General features: G+C 41.6%; 1 protein-coding gene across 1 annotated transcript in view; it reads left to right on the top strand.

Moving 5' to 3' along the window:
- VPS13B (vacuolar protein sorting 13 homolog B) overlaps window positions 1-18,103 on the top strand; it is a 399,744-nt gene that overhangs the window by 206,240 nt on the left and 175,401 nt on the right. The window contains exons 24-28 of the mRNA XM_026049995.1: window positions 75-281; window positions 11,106-11,277; window positions 11,917-12,031; window positions 14,048-14,189; window positions 15,968-16,376. Coding sequence (XP_025905780.1) covers window positions 75-281; window positions 11,106-11,277; window positions 11,917-12,031; window positions 14,048-14,189; window positions 15,968-16,376 — 1,045 coding nt within the window. The remainder of the gene's footprint in view (window positions 1-74; window positions 282-11,105; window positions 11,278-11,916; window positions 12,032-14,047; window positions 14,190-15,967; window positions 16,377-18,103) is intronic.

The raw sequence follows: 18,103 nt of genomic DNA on the forward strand, positions 1-18,103 counted from the left end.
ATGATTTTCATTCACCTTATGACTATATTCACCTCAACAGGAAAAAAAAATCTTAAAAAATACATTTCTTGTAGGTGCAGCTTCTGTATGAGCTGGCAGAGATCGCAAGTAAAGTTTGGAAAAAAGTTCAGAAGAGAGGAATTCTTTCTCAGTCTTCTGCCTACGCCGAGCCCGTGCCGGGCGCTGTCCCTCCCAGCTCTCCGGTTAAAAGCAGTGTGGGCACCGCGCCGCCGGACACCAGCACGTGCAGCCCCTCTGCCGACATCGGCACCACCACCGAGGTAGGCAGTCTGAAAAGGTGGGTCATGGGACTACTGACCCGCGAGGGATGGGCAATCAAGTAAGAGCCCAAAGGATTAAGAAAGAGTAATAGTGTCCCTGTGCAATGGAGCTTTGCAGCTGGTCACCTTGTGATGGACGTTTCGTTACTTGTTTTGGAGGAAGAGAGGAAGGAGGAAAAGAAAAAGAGTGCAGGATTGCTCCTATGTTTATTGTTTGCCTGGATCATTTCTCTTAGAAACAAATGAATATTAACTCCTTTAAGTGAATTATAGCTGGTGTTTGTAAATCCAGAAGTATATGGTATTTTTSATGTCCAGAACTATATGAAAGTGGTACCTGGTGGTCTTGAAGTGTCTGTGGCACTTGTGTTGCTTGTAAGGCATCTGAAGCAGCTTTGGTGGCCAGCCAGTCAMGTGAAGGCCATCAGTGGGACTCCCGTGCTCTGCTCTGTGGTGTCTTTATTGGCAAGCTGGGAGAAACAGGATGAGCGGAGGTGCCCAGGCCAGTGCAGGGGGTCACCCAGTTGCACACCCTCCCCAACTCCTTCCTGCTATCATCATGTTCCATCTCTGAGACACTTCTGTAAGCTCTGGGCCTTCACCTCTGCCAGCTCTCCAATGCTTTGGGAATCTTTTGCAACTCAGTCACACAAGGATTTCAGTGTGCAGCTTCCAATATGAGAAAGACTGGCTGCTTGATTTTATGGATTTGTTTCAGTAATTTGCAGCACTCGGTAACTGCGTGGGGCAAGCTCGTAGTGTCAGCAGGATGCGATGTCAAGCCCCATCTCTGGGTGTCACTAGCTAAGTGGCACCAGGTAGCTGATGTAGTAGGACGTGTGGCCACAGGACACTGTGCAGCTGGATCACAGAATCACAGGATGGTTGAGGTTGGAAGGGACCTCTAGAGATCATCTAGTCCAACCCCCTGCTCCAGCAGGGACACCCAGAGCATGGGGCGGCATCCAGGCGGGTTTGGAGCCCTCCAGAGAAGGAGACTCCACAGCCTCCCTGGGTATCCTGTGCCAGGGCTCTGTCACCCTCACAATGGATAGGCCTCAACTTTCTTAGTGTCCCTGTCAACCTTCCTAGTTAGATTATTTAGGTGGCCTTCCTAGGTACATAAGTTAAGTAATATCAGCAAGAAGATGGTAAAGCCCCTAAATTAGTATTTTTTTCATCTTCTTGCATCAAATTCCTTTCTTATTGAAATCAGAAACCATCAACTTTATAAGTAACAATTTGGTTTTAACTCTCTATATAGACAGCAGCACTTAGAGTACATGCTGTACTTGCAGCCTTGCTTGAAACTGATTCAGTAATTGTTTTAATCCATGTGTTACCAAGATTATTTTGGCAAATCAGAGCTAATGAAGTTTGGTGGATTAGCCAACAAAGGACAATACTAGAATTTGTGTTGAGCATTTTCCTCTCTGAAGCTAAGATCATCATTTCAGTCTTGTTACAATAGAAAGTTAATATATTTCAATATATCGAACATGTGGCAATAATATTGGGATTTTTTCACAATAGGGAACCTAGAATTAATAGCACTTTACAACTAATATTTGAAAATTGCTTTTCAGAGAAATATATAATTTTGCTGTATAGTACAAATTTTTGAGAAATTAACCCCCCCCCCCCCTTCTGGCAATGATATATTTTAAGATGTGAAAACAGAGAATTGGTACAAACAGGAAAACGGGCTTGGAAAAAGCCATGGTTCATCTCGCTGGAAGAGCAAGGAGGTGAACCTGCCCAACATGTCACTGCGAGCTCTCAGCCCTTGGCTGGAATGGGAAGGCAAGGAGAGCCAGCGTGGGGAAGATGCAGAGCCAAAAATAGGGTAGCAGACTGAGTCGGGGTTCCTTGCTGTAATGGCAGTGGGGAGATGGAGAACATGGCTAGATACAGGAGGCTGCAAGAAGTTCTTTGTTAGCTATTGAAACGAAGAATTAGAAGGTGAGAATTGAGACCGTTGTCAGGAAGAGAGTGAGAGAGAAATTTAAGGAGGGAGGGTAATGTGTTTTGTTCATCAGTAAGGAAAATCGTGTTCCGTTTCTGGTTAAGTAGGTGGGCACATCTAGATGACTAAATTCTAAGCAATAGGTAGGGTATGTGACTGTTTCAGTTAACAGTAGGGAAAAAACAAGGAAAGATTTTGAAGYACAGTGGCTGAAAAAAGATAGGGGAGAATCTTTGTCGTAGGAAGTCACGGCAAAGTTTAGTTTCCTATAAAAATGGTAGCTACAAAAAATGCTGTATTTTGGGGCTACTGTCATTTCTCTGAATTTGAGAGTCCTTCCTCTCTGGAAGGACAAAATAGCAGTCTGGTAACTTGTTGAAAGTTAGTGAGACTGTAGGAGCTCACAAAGGATTCATCTGAATGATTCAACTGTTAGGAGATGTCACATCAAAGGACCTCTTAACCTAACGCTTTCTCATATTTAAAAGCTGAGAGGAACAAAAGACTATCTCTTCTCTCTTAAGACTAAATCTGCATCAAGCTACCAGTTGGAGAGAGATGGATTACCTAAGATGATGATCAAGTTAATGTGGTCTTGTTGTTATAAACAAAGTTCCAAGCAGKTTATTAATAAAGTGTARGAAAAATTACATTAAGCTTTCTATCACATTTTTATCTTTTCGGTGATCAGGTTRTCTGACATTTTCTTTTAAATCTTCTGCTGAGTGATAGTCCTGTATATAAAAAAGTAATAAATCTCACGCTGATTTGAAGCTATGCTAGGAMCTTATACAGATTGCTGTGCAGGAAGCAGCTATGAATGTTGCTTCTGAGACCCTGCACAGTCCTGAGGTCTGTGTGTTGGCCGAGGAGACTGTAGTACAGTTGGGGGTGRCAGAGAGAGGAGGAAAAACAGCCTTGGCCAGGCAGTGAGAAACAGTGAAAGGAATCATACTTTCTTCTCACATTTCTAATGAAYTATTTGAGACAACATGAATTAAATCGTTTGTAACATAATGGTTGGCAGTATCTCCAAAACACATTTTTTGCGGTTGGTGGCTGGTTTGGGCTTATTGAACATCTTTCCTAGCATCGAAGTACCTKCTAGGTTCTCATTCCAGCGATGTGRTTGCTGTCCTGTCCTTTAAGGTAAGGACTGYGGAGAACTTGGTAACACATGTAAGGAAATACTAGCAAGGAAGCATTCTCCCTCGTTGTTAACCAGTGAAAGTTGCTAATCCTCTGAGAATAATTAATCATTTAGTTTCCCTGTTTCTGCTTGCTGATTTAATTACAATCATCCTACCAGAAGGAAAAAAAAATGCCGTGGTTTGTGTGCTCACAAAATCCTATTTCTTCTTTAATTGTAGAGAGTAGGATGAGAGGGAATCTGTCTTCTGTCTCSCACTGCCACTTAGGGCTGCTTTTACTTTGCTGAAACCTTAGCACCTAAACAGAGTTTATTTGAATAACAGTAACTTCCTTAGCATATTCAGTACACAGGGTTTCTCCGTGGAGATGCTGGGGTGCATCGAGAGGCCCCTACGCTGAGGGGAAACGCTCCGCAGCTGCCCAAAACGTAGGCAGGGAAAAGMAGGCTGTGCAGGCAGGAGATGCAGACAGATTTTTTGATGGGTTTTGTCTCCTGCAAAGTGCAGCAGCTACTTCTACCCGTCAGATTGCCTAATGGGCTGCAGATGTCAGTCTGTTACACTGCACCCTTTCCAGCAAGGCGAGTTTTCCTTCTGGGTCTGGTGTGAAGATACAGTCCTCCACAGTCCAACCAAATATGGACCATGTCTCTTAGACACAGGGCTCTTCATCTAGAGAGCCTGTTTCTGCYTGCAAGGGCCTCTATGGTGATATCAGGGCTAGTTTTCTGATTGCCTTCTGCCAGAGTACAGTTAGGGGCTGAGTTTTTTTCAGGGTACCTTCTGAAGAAATCATTTTTGTTCCAAAAAGTGGGAAGGGATGTAGGTGGGTGCGCAGAGGTGGTCGGTGCCTGCTGGCCCCTGCACCGTGAGGTTCTTCCGGCATTCCCGAGGCTCCTGATGGATGTCTGAGAGTCCTGGCGAGAGATGGGTGGTGTTTGCGGAGGGCAAAGTTACCTTTAATACCTCATGGAAACCAAATTGTGGGATCTGGGCGATCAGGAAAGCTAAATGACTAGAAAGAAGTGACACTRCGTGGAAGGGGCGGATGGCTCCGTGAATGGCAGAGGGGAGAAGGAAGGTGGAGGCAGCTTTGGGAGGACAGCTGAGACATTTCGAGCCACGTTTCACCTTTTACCTTAAGTCTGTTTTATCCCTGCCTGTGGTTTTGCTCCTGGTTTGAACTGAACTAGYCCCTGCCCTCCCTCAGTGTCTGAATTCCATCAAGGGAGCAATAAAACCTCACGCGGCAGCTTCAGGGCAGGCCCTCCGGGGCTGGGAGAGCTAATGCAATAAAGGTTTGCTCGACTGCTGTCGCGATACTCCCAGGTCTGCAAAGAGAAACGCTTTCAAAAACATGAAAAACATATTTATCTTCATCTTTTTAAATATGATGTGCTTTATTTCTTGGTACTTGCTAAAATGTGAATATTGAATACTCCTAGTTCRTAGTCTGATCTTTAGAAATTTCAAGGTAATTAATATTGGCCTAACACTAGTCATTGAAGTGAGTGGGAACAAAGCTAAATCCRTTTTGCTTTGAAAAAATACCATCCTATATTTGTAAATTGTAACTTATTTTTAGAATGCTGCAACACTAATGTTTTTAATGCAAGAAATGGMGTAGGTAACGTTCATAAATGGGATGCATCAGCCCGAATTTCCGCATGCAGCTGTGTCAATTTAGCAGGCTCCCAGCAACAAAGTGTTGAAGGTAGAGAGGATTCCCAAGAGTTTGAGATATCTTGTTTGTGCTTTGTTTATCACAGTTTGTGTTTAGTTTATATGTTTCTACAGCTTTTACATTGAAATTTTAAAGTCTGTCAAACAGAAAATACTTCCCTGCAATAGGTGCACTTTTTTTTTTTTTTTTAACTTCAGCGATATTACCGTTAATGTGCTATTCCATTCCGAGGGAGACAAATGATTATTTTTAAAGCTTCTTTCAAGTGCAGCAGCCTTCTTATAAATGAATCGGAAGAAAGCAAACCCTCAGAGCTGTTTGTATTAAAAAGCAAAAGAAGTAATTTGTTTATATGATCTGCAGATGATTTATATTTTAAGCGGCGCGTAATTCTTTTCATGCTGACAAGTTGATAGGGAGCTCCGCGGGCCTAGGCAGATAAAGCCACGAAGCTTCCTGAATTTCACTCTGGGTGGCAGTCCGCTGGGGAAACCCCAGTGAGAGCCTTAAGCACGGGGGGGCTGGAAACAGTTAATCATTTTTACCACCCCGGCTCCGGAACAGCGAGAGCAAAGGTAGTGCAGCCTACAACAGGCCACTTGTTACTGTTTACTTAAGTACAAACAGTGGTAGAAGTGTTTAGTCCTTGGGGAAGCGCAGGGATTGAGCAAGAGCGCAGGAGTTATTTTGATAAGGCATAGCAGTAGTGTGGCCAAACTGTGATCATCCCGGGGCTTGAGGCAGCCCTTGGATGAAGGCCTCGTGTGTTTGCTTCTTCCTGATGAACAAAGACAAATTCTGCTAAGAAAATAAACTCGGCATATTGGTCAATTTGCAACAATTGGTGAAAGAATTAAATTGTGTATTTTAGGACTTGGCATGAGAAGTTGTGGGAAAATAGCTCAGTGTTTCGGAGTCTGGCCTGATTTTTCTGTAGATCTGGAAACAGAGCAGAAAATTAATATATAAACATATTTAACAATACCATGCTGGGTGCTGAAAATCTGAACTGAAAATTGAAACTGCATGAGAAACAAGAGCATAGGCTCTCTTCTCACTTTGGCTTCATAGTTATTCTGCGCACAAATTTTCTAAGGCTTTGAGCTTATTTAAAAAGAAAATGACTTCAGCTACTGCAAGCCATCAGTTTTTTCCCTCCTTGTGACTCTGCCCAGTGGTTCTGGATACTGTAGTACTAGCAGAAGGAGAGGGAGAAATGCAATCCCTTCAGTTCCCACCTCCCTCAGGACGGCCCTAGAGCAATTGCTGCCTTCAGAGGAGCACACGTACAGCTGCGACCGCTGAGAAGGGGCCAATCCAGCTGTTTACACATGTTAGATCGGTGGAACAACTTAGGGAGCATGCTGAGCTGAGGAGACAGCAGCATCCGGCTGGGACCCGGTGACCAGCAGGTGGGAATGCGTGTGGACAACCCCATCCRTGCAGCCAAGAGCATCTGTGAGAGCCTCAGCTCAACGTGGGAGCCCTGGTACCAGTGACCTGTGTATAAAYTGCAGCACACAACGTGTGTGCTGAGTGAGAGCATAGCCACGTCTTGCAGAAAGAAGCGCCCAAATCCTCCCAATTGCCAGGCCAGGCGCCCAGCACCCAACCTGCCCTGCCACAACCTCAGCCCTGCGTTGTGCTGGCCGCGTCCGGGTAGTCACAGAGCTTTAATTTCTGGCAATGTGCACTTGGCATCTGGAAATTCAAGTCTCGCTTTTCTACTTGCTACCAGAAATAGATGTGTTCTTACTAGGGTATGAAATGAAATTTTCTGCTGCATCTTAAAACACGATATCTGTAGATTTTAATAAAGCCACCTGATGTTCTGCAGGAATTAAAGTGTGAGAAAGATCTGCAAGTCGCACAAGTGCAAGCGCCAACATAACTGGACTCAGGCCAGAGCGAGCCGAGCTCCTGCAGGAGTGAAGGAAACTGCGAGCACCTCTCCTCCTTGCCTGTGCATTTTGGGGTTATTGCATGTCAGATATACTGCCTCTTCCTAAGCATTATGTATTTAAAGAAAGAGGAAGCAGTTTCCGAAGATACATCTSGGTCTGTTACCTGTACCTCTGTTTTTTGATAAACTTTATAGGTTTAATAGACTTGGAAGTTAGTAGAGGCCACATGCTCTAAAATTCAGTGTTCGCTGCTTTTAAATTTGATTGCACATTCCTGAGTTACTTCACTTTTTATATGGCTYTGGGCTTATGCCTGATAAATGCAGTTCTTCAAGGACTGCACGAACGCCGCTGCATAGAACCCTGTGCCAAAATTATTAACAGGCTGCTTCTCTGAAAAGCAAAGGAGATCATTTTATATTCTCAGAAAAATAAGCTTAAAGAAAAGTGTGGGAAAATGATTGCCTCAGTTTTCTACGGCACAAAGTTATCTATATCCTCAAACCACTAAACAAAAACAGCCTTTATGGAAAAAAAATAACTTAACAAAATACTTGAAACATAATGCTTGAACCCACTAAATCATGGTCCAAATTATAAAGATCCAAATTATAAAATGCAAAACTGGCCATGGTGGCAGTATATATTTTCTGTTAAGAATTCCACTTTAAGTTTAATTTACTATTGTTTTCTGCTTTTTAAAACTCTCCCGAAATGTAGAGATCTGCCAAAATTTTAGAGCAAAATTGATTTTCATACAGAAGGGGTTTTGGAGGGTGGCCAGTGGGCGAGCGAGGGTGCGCGCGGGCGCGCCGGGAGGAGAGCGGCGCTCACTCCCCTCTCCAGCACAGCTTGTGAATTGTGTTTTGGAGAATTGAGGCCACCGACACCCCAGAAGGAACTTCAGAAATGCTCCAGCTCTAAAAGCAGACGGGAAAATGCTTTTTATTAACCACATGGAGGGGAGCAAATCCGTCTACAGAATGTCAACATTGGCTTGAGCTTTGAATCGAAGTGAAAATAAATACGTTTTCAGGTTTAMATAAGTATCGTTTCTCCCTTTCCTTGACCTTTAATTGGCCTCCTTTTCTTGATGCTCTGTGAGATGCATCTCAGGGTCTCCGCAGCCACAGCCTGGCCTTGGCCACTGCTTCCCGGAGCTGCCGTGCGTGGGGATCCCCGTTCCAAGCAGCGCTGCCTCCCACGGCTCCCGAGCGTTCGAGGCCTCRTGAGAAAAGTCCTTCCAGCCACGATGGAAGTCCAGACACAGCTGAAATGATTCCCATGCGGGGGAATCATTTGGAGTTTAATTATGGAGATGCGGGAGGTTGGTGGAAGGCGGCTTCAAGACCATTTGGATGAGTTACAGGAAAGAAATGACAAGGTTGGGATTTACGGAAGGCAGAGATCAAAGGGCTCCGGATGGAAGTCGCCAGTGCCCTTGTTGGTCATGAAATCGGATGAGGCATCTGGGAGGTCTGATTAAAGAGGGAGATGGGATTCCTGTAGTATGATGTTCATTCCGGCTCTAGAAGTAAATGTCTTTGCTCCCACTTCTTATGGCATTGCAAGTAAGGAAAGCAGATGCCTGGGGACACAGGCTACTGTTGGAAGAATAGGCAGAGGATGGCAAAATGTTTGGAATGCTGCTGCCTTTCTGGCATGTGCTCATTTCCTAATGCTGGAGACTGCTGTTTCAGGAGAAGCCAAAAGGGAGTGAGTGGTGCTGGAGAAGAGGCTGCTCTCCCTCCGTGCATCCGGCTGCTGGGGCAGCGCCAGCTCTGACGCTCCCCAGGCTCCCTGCCCAGCTTTTATTCCTTCTCCAGTTCCCTGTTCCAAGGACAGGAGTTGGCATTTTGGAGAAGCAAAACAGACTTTTGCCTGCAGTGCTGGAAAGCCTAAAGGGATCTGCCTGTGCGCTGCAGTCTGTACTGCCCTGTAGGACGTGGAGGAGGTCCTGAAGAGAGCACCCTCTCTGTGGAGATGTTAGGAAACATGTCTTGCACAGACATGGGTGGCAAGCGGTGCTCGGTGGTAGGAATCTCCGGGCAGCTTGTGAAAGGTCTGGCAAGAAGCAGGAATCTTTGGAGAGGGAGGAAGCAGAGGCTGTAGGTCGGGTTGGCAGAAGGGAGTTCACCTCTGCCCTGGCTAATGTGTCGTGTAGCAGGCTGTACCACCCTGCACCTTTTATTTCCCTATTAGTATTTCTTAATCTTACTGGCTGCCATAGCTCCAGCGTGCCCCACGTGTACTGGAATTGGGTACATGCAGATCAGCCGCTTTTGGCTTCTCCAGTTAGACATCCTGCTGTAATAAACTTCATTAGTCAATATTAAATCCGCAGCAGGAAGAGGGCCCATGCACCCAGCCACGCTTCCCTCTTCTCTGTACCTTGTTTTCTGTAAGAACATTTATAATCTGCTTTCCACCTTTTCTCCTTGCAATGCACATGCAGATAAGTGCACATCCAAGCATTCTTCCTCTCTCTTAGAAGTAATACCTTTTTTTTTTWACACATATTGAAGTTAATTTTTAAAAACAGCAAAGACGATACTTAATAATACAATGCCTTAAATCAATAATTCTATACTATGTCATTGAACTGCCACTGATTTTTGCATAAAGCATAATGAATGGCAGCTAGGGTAGGATATTTCTCTTCCATTTGAATTGCATAGCTTTACCATGGAATGAACAGACAGCTCCCTCCATGAATAATCAGTAAGTTTTCTCTTACTTATGGTACAACCTGATTTTTTTTTCCTTTAATTTGTTTGTAAAGTGAAATCGGGAGTTTGAAATGTGTCTATTTTCCACTAAGAAACATGCATATTAATTGCAGTTAGTGTTTTGCAGCTCTGGAGCCTAGCATCACCTCCCAGGTGACAGTCACCTATGGCTCCCCGAGGAGTCTGTGCAGAGCTGTGGGCAGTAGTGCCTGTATCTGTTCTCATGCACTTGATTGATTGAAAACCCCCCTCAGTATATTGACTTGAAGGATAACCGAATCATAATTTTCAGGTCAGCAGCTCATATTATGTCTGTTGAACTGCTCTAAATAATGCATTCACATTCATATTATTTCCCTGTAACAGTGTTAACTGCACAGTGTCTGCCTCATGACTGTCTGGAGGGATAACTTCCCCCGTGCTGGATGTTTGACAACATAGATGGCTGCTTATCAATCTTAATAAGTACCACTGAGTTTTTCAAGGGTCAAGGTTAATGCACATAAATAAAATTAAATATCTTTGCTGCTTCTTTATACTTGGGTTCTAAGTTTTGCTGAAGAAAAAATCACTGCATGCTAACGTGAGTGACAAAGAGCAGAAAACTTGAGGCAGAAGCTGTGGTTCAGTGTTTTTCTGAAAAATAAAGTGGGAAATGTATTCTTTATTATGTAATAAATTCTAAAAGTACAATGGCAGCAGCACCGTTTTATGGGTAGCAGATAGCCCAAAGAAATAATGGATTGTCTGCAAAATTTTTGTGTAGGATTTTAAACCTGTCTTGTTGCCTTGTCTTGTCGTTAAAATGGCAATAAGACAACATGTGTTTACGTGATAAAGTCTTTCAAGCTACAGGCATGAGTTGCACAAAATTTTTTGCACAGAGCTTTTCTTTTGTGAAATCAGTTTCCCCAAACAGCTACAATTAAGAAGACGAATTAAAAAAGCAGTCTGTGTGTAGTGTGGAAGTGGTATGGCCATACTGAGGTCTTCCCCATTTGCTGTGTCCGACAACCCTTTCTCCCTCTCTTGCTGAGATGTGCACAGGTCTCCTTAGCCCCTTCCCCATTTTGTGCCAGAATATCCTGCTTTTTTTTCGCTGGTAGCAGTGTTTGATTCGAAGAGATAGCAAGGAGAACTCACTGCACCGAAGGGGAGCTACGCGATGGAACTTTATTATCTTGGCCGAAGTGTACTATCTTTACCTCAGAAAGGAGAATATTAACTTTTGTTTTTCCCTAGCATTAAAAATGGTTTGATTTGAAAGTAACAGTGAGTGTGTTTGTGTGTATAATGTACATAGTCTGGGGTTCTGCATCCATCTAGACAGAAGAAATGAGTAGTGCTGAGAAGCAAGACTGTTTCCTCAGCTGTTGCTGTTGTTTCGCAGGGTGACTCTCTTCAGGGTGGTGACGATTCTCCCTTCTCAGACTCGGTTACGTTGGAACAAACTACAAGTAACATTGGAGTGTCCAGCGGACGTGTCAGCCTGTGGATGCAGTGGATGTTGCCAAAAATTACTATAAAACTGTTTGCTCCTGATCCTAGAAATAATGGCACAGGTATTCAGCATAATTTTCTCATTTTAAGGCCTTATTTTAAGGCAGAAYATTGGCTATTCAGAGCATTTATTGATAATATTAACATTGTATAATACAAGAATGTGCCTTGGATCTGTGTTTTGGCCTACCAAAGTAAGCTCTAGTTAATGCATATAATTAGAATTCAGTATTGCTCTTTGGCAAACACTTCCTCCACCATGTGGAATAATGATTATATTAAACTGGAAATGTGGTTGCATGTAGCTAAAGCTAATTTGCAAAGAAACTTGAACCTTTGATATGAAAATAATTAGATGAAAGAAAGAAATCTAAAGTGTTAGAGTAACTAAAAAGTGTTAGAGTAACTATCTTGGCAAATCTTTTTATTCTTTATAGGAATTTTTTATTCTTTATGGGAATTCTGGTCTAAAAACCCCGTAAATAAGTGTCTCACATTATATGCACTCGTATGAAGAGGTTTGGATTGATGCTTTTTTTACCAGTTCCTGTGTGTGACAACTAAGCCAACATGTGTTATATGAAAAAAAAAAGAGCAGAAACAGCCTCATGCAATTTTCAAAGGTAGTAGGCCAGATATTGTACCCATTTGTAGGTTTTAGACTGATAACTTATCATTTTAATTTTCTTTGACCGTTACAGAAGTTTGTGTTGTCAGTGAATTAGAAGATCTCAGCGCCTCAGTGGACGTGCAGGACGTGTATACCAAAATCAAATGTAAAATAGAAAGCTTCAATATTGATCATTACAGAAACAGGTAATTCCCAGGAGCTGCTCTCTTTCCTGGCTGGAAGAAGGCAGCAGTGGTTGGTCCTTAACTCTTAGCTTAAATTTAAAGTAATTGTTGAATATAAGTGAAATGGAATGGATTTGAATTTTTAGGTAATAAGCACTGGAATTGCAGTTTCTCAGTATCTTATCTGATTCCAAAGAAATACATGAAAATATTTCATATAAAGAGAGCTTCTTTTTTTTTTTTTGCATTATTGCTTTGTTGGTTTGTTAGAAAAAGTCATTTGTTTTGCTGAAATTTTGAGTGGGAAATATCTTAAATACTGTTTCATAATGCATTTAACTCTAGCAAGTGGATAATGTTTATTTTTTATGGTGCCATACTGTTTGATATTGAAAAGAAGTGTCTAACAGTAGAGCAATTTCTGGTGCCGGAGCTCAGCACCCCAGTGATGCAGGGACCTGAGCAGGGTGTCAGCGTTATGCAGAAACGCCTGACTAAAATCTCAGTGATTAAACTCAGGTTAAGGAGAGGGCTGGATTACCATTTGTCATTGCAGCTCATCAGATTCTGTTTAAGGAAAACAGAAATTAAGAGAAAATACGATAGCTGAGAGAGAAGCTTTTTTAAAAGAAATTTTAGAATATTCTATCAAAATTGAAGTGACTAAAATATTTAGGTGCTCAAACCATGTTCACATATGAGCCTGTGCTTGTAAAGTTTTATTCAACATTTATTATTGTTCCCTATGTGCAATAAGAAGGAGTTTCAATATCAGCTTTTCTGTGCTGATTCCTATGCAGTTATAAGAATTTTTTTTCCTAATCAACAGTGTAAAACAAAAAAGTAGCATTTCTTTTGTCARGTTTACAAGGACAGCTATTGTTTGAAAACATTGTAATATTGGACAATTGAACTTTGCAACTTATTTTTTAAGGTCTTAAAAATCAAATTTTGGTGCCTTAAAGTTCAGTGGAGTCCCAGTAGCCGGTTGATGTTTCCCAGGCTGCTCTCTTCGCAGGTTCAATGTAAAACTTCAGAGACAGTGAGCCCAGCGAGCCCAACTGCCTTGCCAGGAGCCCAGTGCTCCCGTGAAAATCCCTCTCATTTGTTTGCTAAAACATATACACACATACATATGTACCCATGTTTGTGTGTATATACACACCTACACGTATATCCAAGTGTTTATGTATATATGCATATACACACAGATGTCTGTAWGTGTATTTATATGTAGGAGTGTGCATGTATTTGTATACATATACCCAAGCACACACACACAGTTATTCCACTTGGCAAAATTGTTGTTTGCGTTTACATCCCTTACATCCCTTAAGCTCTTCCGAGCGCAGTTCTCGGTCTGCATTGCTGTAGGCTGGAGCAAAAGCAGAGAACAGATAAGATGAACCTTCTGTCTTGCAGGCCAGGGGGAGGCTGGCAGGCAGGACATTGGGAAGGAATATTGCTCCAGTGCAAAGAAAAGCTTTTGGTGAGATTTCTTTAGCAAACTAAGCTGCTTAACTGAATAACTCTTCTTAAGCAACGTATTTTTCTTTGTTCTGTGAAATGTTAAAGGGAATGATTACAAGAATTACAGTACGAAGCAACRCCTGAGTTCTCCCTAACTCACTTTTTTTCTAAGGAGGCCCTGTGATTTTGAAATGTATTTGAGTACAGTTTTTTTTAGCAGTTTCTTGGTTCTTGTAATCATTCCTCTTCCTTCTAAAAAATCCAAGGGAAAGTCTGTTTTGCTGTATGGATGATTTTATTAGGCTTTTAATTCCATATTACTTGAACTCTTGCTGGGTTATCCTTTCACATAAATCAAAATCTTACAAAATTTCTCTTTTTAAACCAATTTTTGACTTAATATGATTCAATTTTGGCATTTTAGAGGAAGGTATGGCACAGACTTTATATCATGCAGCCATATATAACTGTGCAAAACGAATGTAATTATACCTTTTTTTGCTTATGGCAATTCCTTTAGTTTTTTTGTTTGTTTTTCCTCTTCTATGCTTCATTCATTACCTCAAGCCTCGGAGAAGACTCTTGGTCTCTGGGGCAGTACGGAGGTGTTTTCCTTTCCTGTACTGACAAGCTCAACAGACGTACCTTGTTGGTTCGACCCATGAGCAAGCAGGACCCTTTCAGTAATATCTCTGGCTTCTTCCCTTCTGTAAGAATCTTTTTTAAATTGCTGCTACAGCACTTCCACTAATACCATTTTGAGTGAAAAAGAAAACCTGAAATGTCTTTCATTTCTGGTTGTATAAATTGTGTCTATACTGAATGTCTTGATTGCATATCTTGTATTACTCATGTTTTTCCCTCATTTCCTTTAATAATAATGGCCAGTTCTTTTTGGCTGGGGAAGGAGGATTGATGGTTCATWACCAGAAGCATATCAGTATCCACTGAAGTCAAGAACCTTTTATTGACATGAAAACTGGGCCCATGTAGCACTGGGCACTACRTATGGAACAATAACTGCATTTTGTGCATGAACATTTTGTGTCATTCTGATGTCTACCCAGGGATTTAATTGCTTTGTATGACTGAGGTAGACCTTAAAGAGGTAGACCTCTTACAATTTTGCATTTAATTACTTTGCATAACTTTGACAAGAAAGCAGTTAACAAATTCATATTTGTGCCTTTTGTTTGGAATTCTTGCATCTTTACTTCAGAATATCTCATTGTGAGATATTTAACTTTTTTTTTCCTTGCCCTTTTTGCTTGAAAAATGAATTACATTATTATGTCATTAGGCTCTTCACTAATAAAAGCAACTGTGTAGAATCTTTTTGTGTTAGTGGAAGTTCTGTATATTGTGATTTATTTTCATAATGAATATGGACTAGGAAATACTTTCTCTTATTCTAGTTGCTTTATTTCTTATAAGCAGAATATCTAACTTACTAATTTATTTTAATTCACTTAATCAAAAAACTTAATTTGTTCAGTATTTAAATTTTGTTTTCTATTTATTTAAGAGATATTCTATGAATGAAGTTAAAATTGCATTAAATTATTTTTAAATCAAATTTCAAGATGCTGCAGGAAGCATGTTTGCAAAGTATTGTTTTTATTTGCGCTTAAGTGATTAAAGAAAAATATTTGAACAATCATAAAGTGTTCTTATTAAAACGTTTCCTAAACTATGAAAATGCTCTCCTCTTCCCAGATACTGTTCTTTTTAATATTTTTCACTCCCAAATGGTATAACACTGAAATATCCAGAAGWCTTTCAAAGATGAACTGAGAATAGTAATATATATCTTTTGGGAGCCAAGCRTCTATCATATATATCTAGGAAATCCTTGTTGCTAACTTAAATATCCAAGGAGAAAAACAATTTCATTTTTTAGAGTAGGTAGTTAAACATGGGTGTATTTTACACCCATTTTTATGTGGAGTGAAGTTGTCTCAGTCCCACAGATCTACCTCAGCACCTCAGCTGTTGATTAAACTTACAGAAAAGGAGAGTGGAAGGGAATAAGATTTATTTCTGTAACATCTGAAGTGAAAAGGATATCAAAACATGTAATGGCGAGTATAAAAAGCTGTCGGACAATGGTTGATGAGTTCAGACTCTCCCAAATATTTGAGTATTTTTTCTTGATTTTTGGGTTTGAGTAATACTAATGAACCAGGATGCATTCTAAATGAAGGACATAAAAAGTTAGTGATTAAAAAAAAAAAAAAAAAAAAAAGATTGTTCAAATATTTATAGTTTAGCTGACAAGAGATGACAAAATGGCAAAATTTGGGGATGAACTGTCTAGTAAAAAGAAAAACAAATAGCTTTTCTTGTATTCAGAAAGAGTGAAAAAGTATTAGAAAAGGGAGCCCTAAATATTCTAATCAGAGAGAATATGGCAATCAATGGATGTTATATGTGTGCAAGATTTTATTTGTTCATCAGTTTCAATTTTGCTTTTTTTCTTTGAAACAGGCAACTTCAAAACTTTTGGATGGCTCCCACCAGCAACATGGATTTCTTTCTCTCACTTACACCAAGGCCGTGACAAAAAATGTCCGGCACAAACTGATATCAAGGAATGAACGGAGAACATTCCATAAGCTCTTGGAAGGGCACACGGATGGGTCTCCTCACTTTCTTCATGAGATCCTTCTCTCTGCTCAGGCTTTTGATGTGGTGCTCTGTTTTCCTTTGCTTAATGCAATTGCAAGCATTTTCCAAGCCAGGTTGCCAAGGAGCCAAAAGGAGAAAAGAAAATCACCAGGCCAGCCCATGAGGACTCACATGCTCACCTCCCGCAATTTGCCTCTGATTTATATCAACACTGGAGTAATTAGAGTCTTTTTCCCCCAAAATGAGGAAAACCGTCATAACGCAGAAGGTACTGTGTACTGTGGTAGACATTTGATGTTTGGATGTAGACAAATATGCTTAAGTAATATCATTAACTGAAAGATAGTTATCAGCACTGCTCAGACTTTTAGTTTGTTCTGGGTCAGAAATAGAAACCACCTATAATTCTTACTAGCTCTACACAGAATTTTTAGATTTTCATTCCATTGCTGCTTTGCCAGCACCTACCCAGTTTGTATTTAAAATGTGAATATAAAAGCAAATAGTCAAGAACTGTGGAAAGCGAATTTTAAGCCTAAATCTGTGTCCTTGGCAGTGCTCGTATTAATTCTCTTTATGCTAATACCAGATCAGTCTTCAACAGACTCTTGCTGCTGTCATGGAGTGCAGGAAAGGCCTTGGTCCTGTGGTAACTGGCACCAAGAAACCCATGCCCTAGTGAAGCACATAGATAGTCCAGTTCATTTTAAGCATCCCTCCCAACCTTTACCATCTGATTGGTGTCCAGCAAGAGATAAATTTTTATATTTGTGTAGTGATTCTTAGATGTCAGACTGAACTGACTGGAAAATAATCAGTCAGTTGGACTGATTAGTTGGACTGATGCCCCACAAGTCCAGTCAGTGGAATGGACTTGTGGGGCATGWAGTCAAGGAAATCTTTTTTAAAGAGTGTGTTTTTGTAGCTCTGTAACCATACATGGCATTAAAATGAAATCAGACAGAGAGGCATTGTCAGGTTGTGATCCATCATTTGGATGGATGAATGCAGAGAATAGAATTCTCATGGTTAGGCATGAATATAAGGAGAAAAAACATGTGTGCCTTTAAAGAATGATGCTAAGGATTAGCTTTATGAATTAATAAGAAGGCAAACTAACCTGTTCCACTGCAAAAGTCTGCAATGCCATCTAAATAAGTACCATTCTCCTTTTTCCATTACCTGAATTTTCCCAAACTCTTGTCTCCTGCTGTTTATTCATCTCAGGCCTCATCCACTGTAGAAGCAATAATGAGTAAGAATGGAGTGTGATCCGTGTTACTTTACTGGAGTGCTATATCAGAAAATGCTTGTTTATCAGGGAAACTTCATGCCCCCCAAGACCTCATTCATCCTATATTGATTCAGAGCTTTTTTAAAATATAGCAAAATTACAGCTCTGTAGAGAAGGATCTGGGTGGCCTGGTGGACGACAGGATGACCATGAGGCAGCAGTGCCCTTGTGGCCAGGGAGGCCAACGGGATCCTGGCTGCATCKGGAGGTTGTTGCCAGCAGGTGAAGGGAGGGGATCCTGCCCCTCTACACAATCCTGGTGAGGCCACATCTGGAGACTGTGTCCAGTGCTGGGCTCCCCAGGACAGGAGGGCTGTGGAGCTGCTGGAGAGAGTCCWGCGCAGGGCTGCGAGGATGATCAGGGGCCTGGAACATCTGCCCTGTGAGCAAAGGCTGAGGGAGCTGGGCCTGTTCAGCCTGGAGAAGAGAAGACTGAGGGGAGACCTGATCAGTGTCTATAAATACCTCAAGGGAGGGAGTGAGGAGGAGGGGGCGGCCTCTTTTCAGTGGTGGACAGCAATAGGACTAAATGGSCACAARCTGAGGCACCAGAAGTTCCACAGGAACTTAAGGAAACACTTCTTGACAGTGAGGGTGACAGAGCCCTGGCACAGGCTGCCCAGAGAGGTTGTGGAGTCTCCTTCTCTGGAGGTCTTCAAACCTGCTTAGACACAATCCTCTGCCACGTGCTTTTGGTGACT

Source organism: Nothoprocta perdicaria, unplaced genomic scaffold (assembly GCF_003342845.1).
Source record: "Nothoprocta perdicaria isolate Ctin4 unplaced genomic scaffold, notPer1 scaffold_64, whole genome shotgun sequence".
Taxonomy (NCBI): Eukaryota; Metazoa; Chordata; class Aves; order Tinamiformes; family Tinamidae; genus Nothoprocta; species Nothoprocta perdicaria.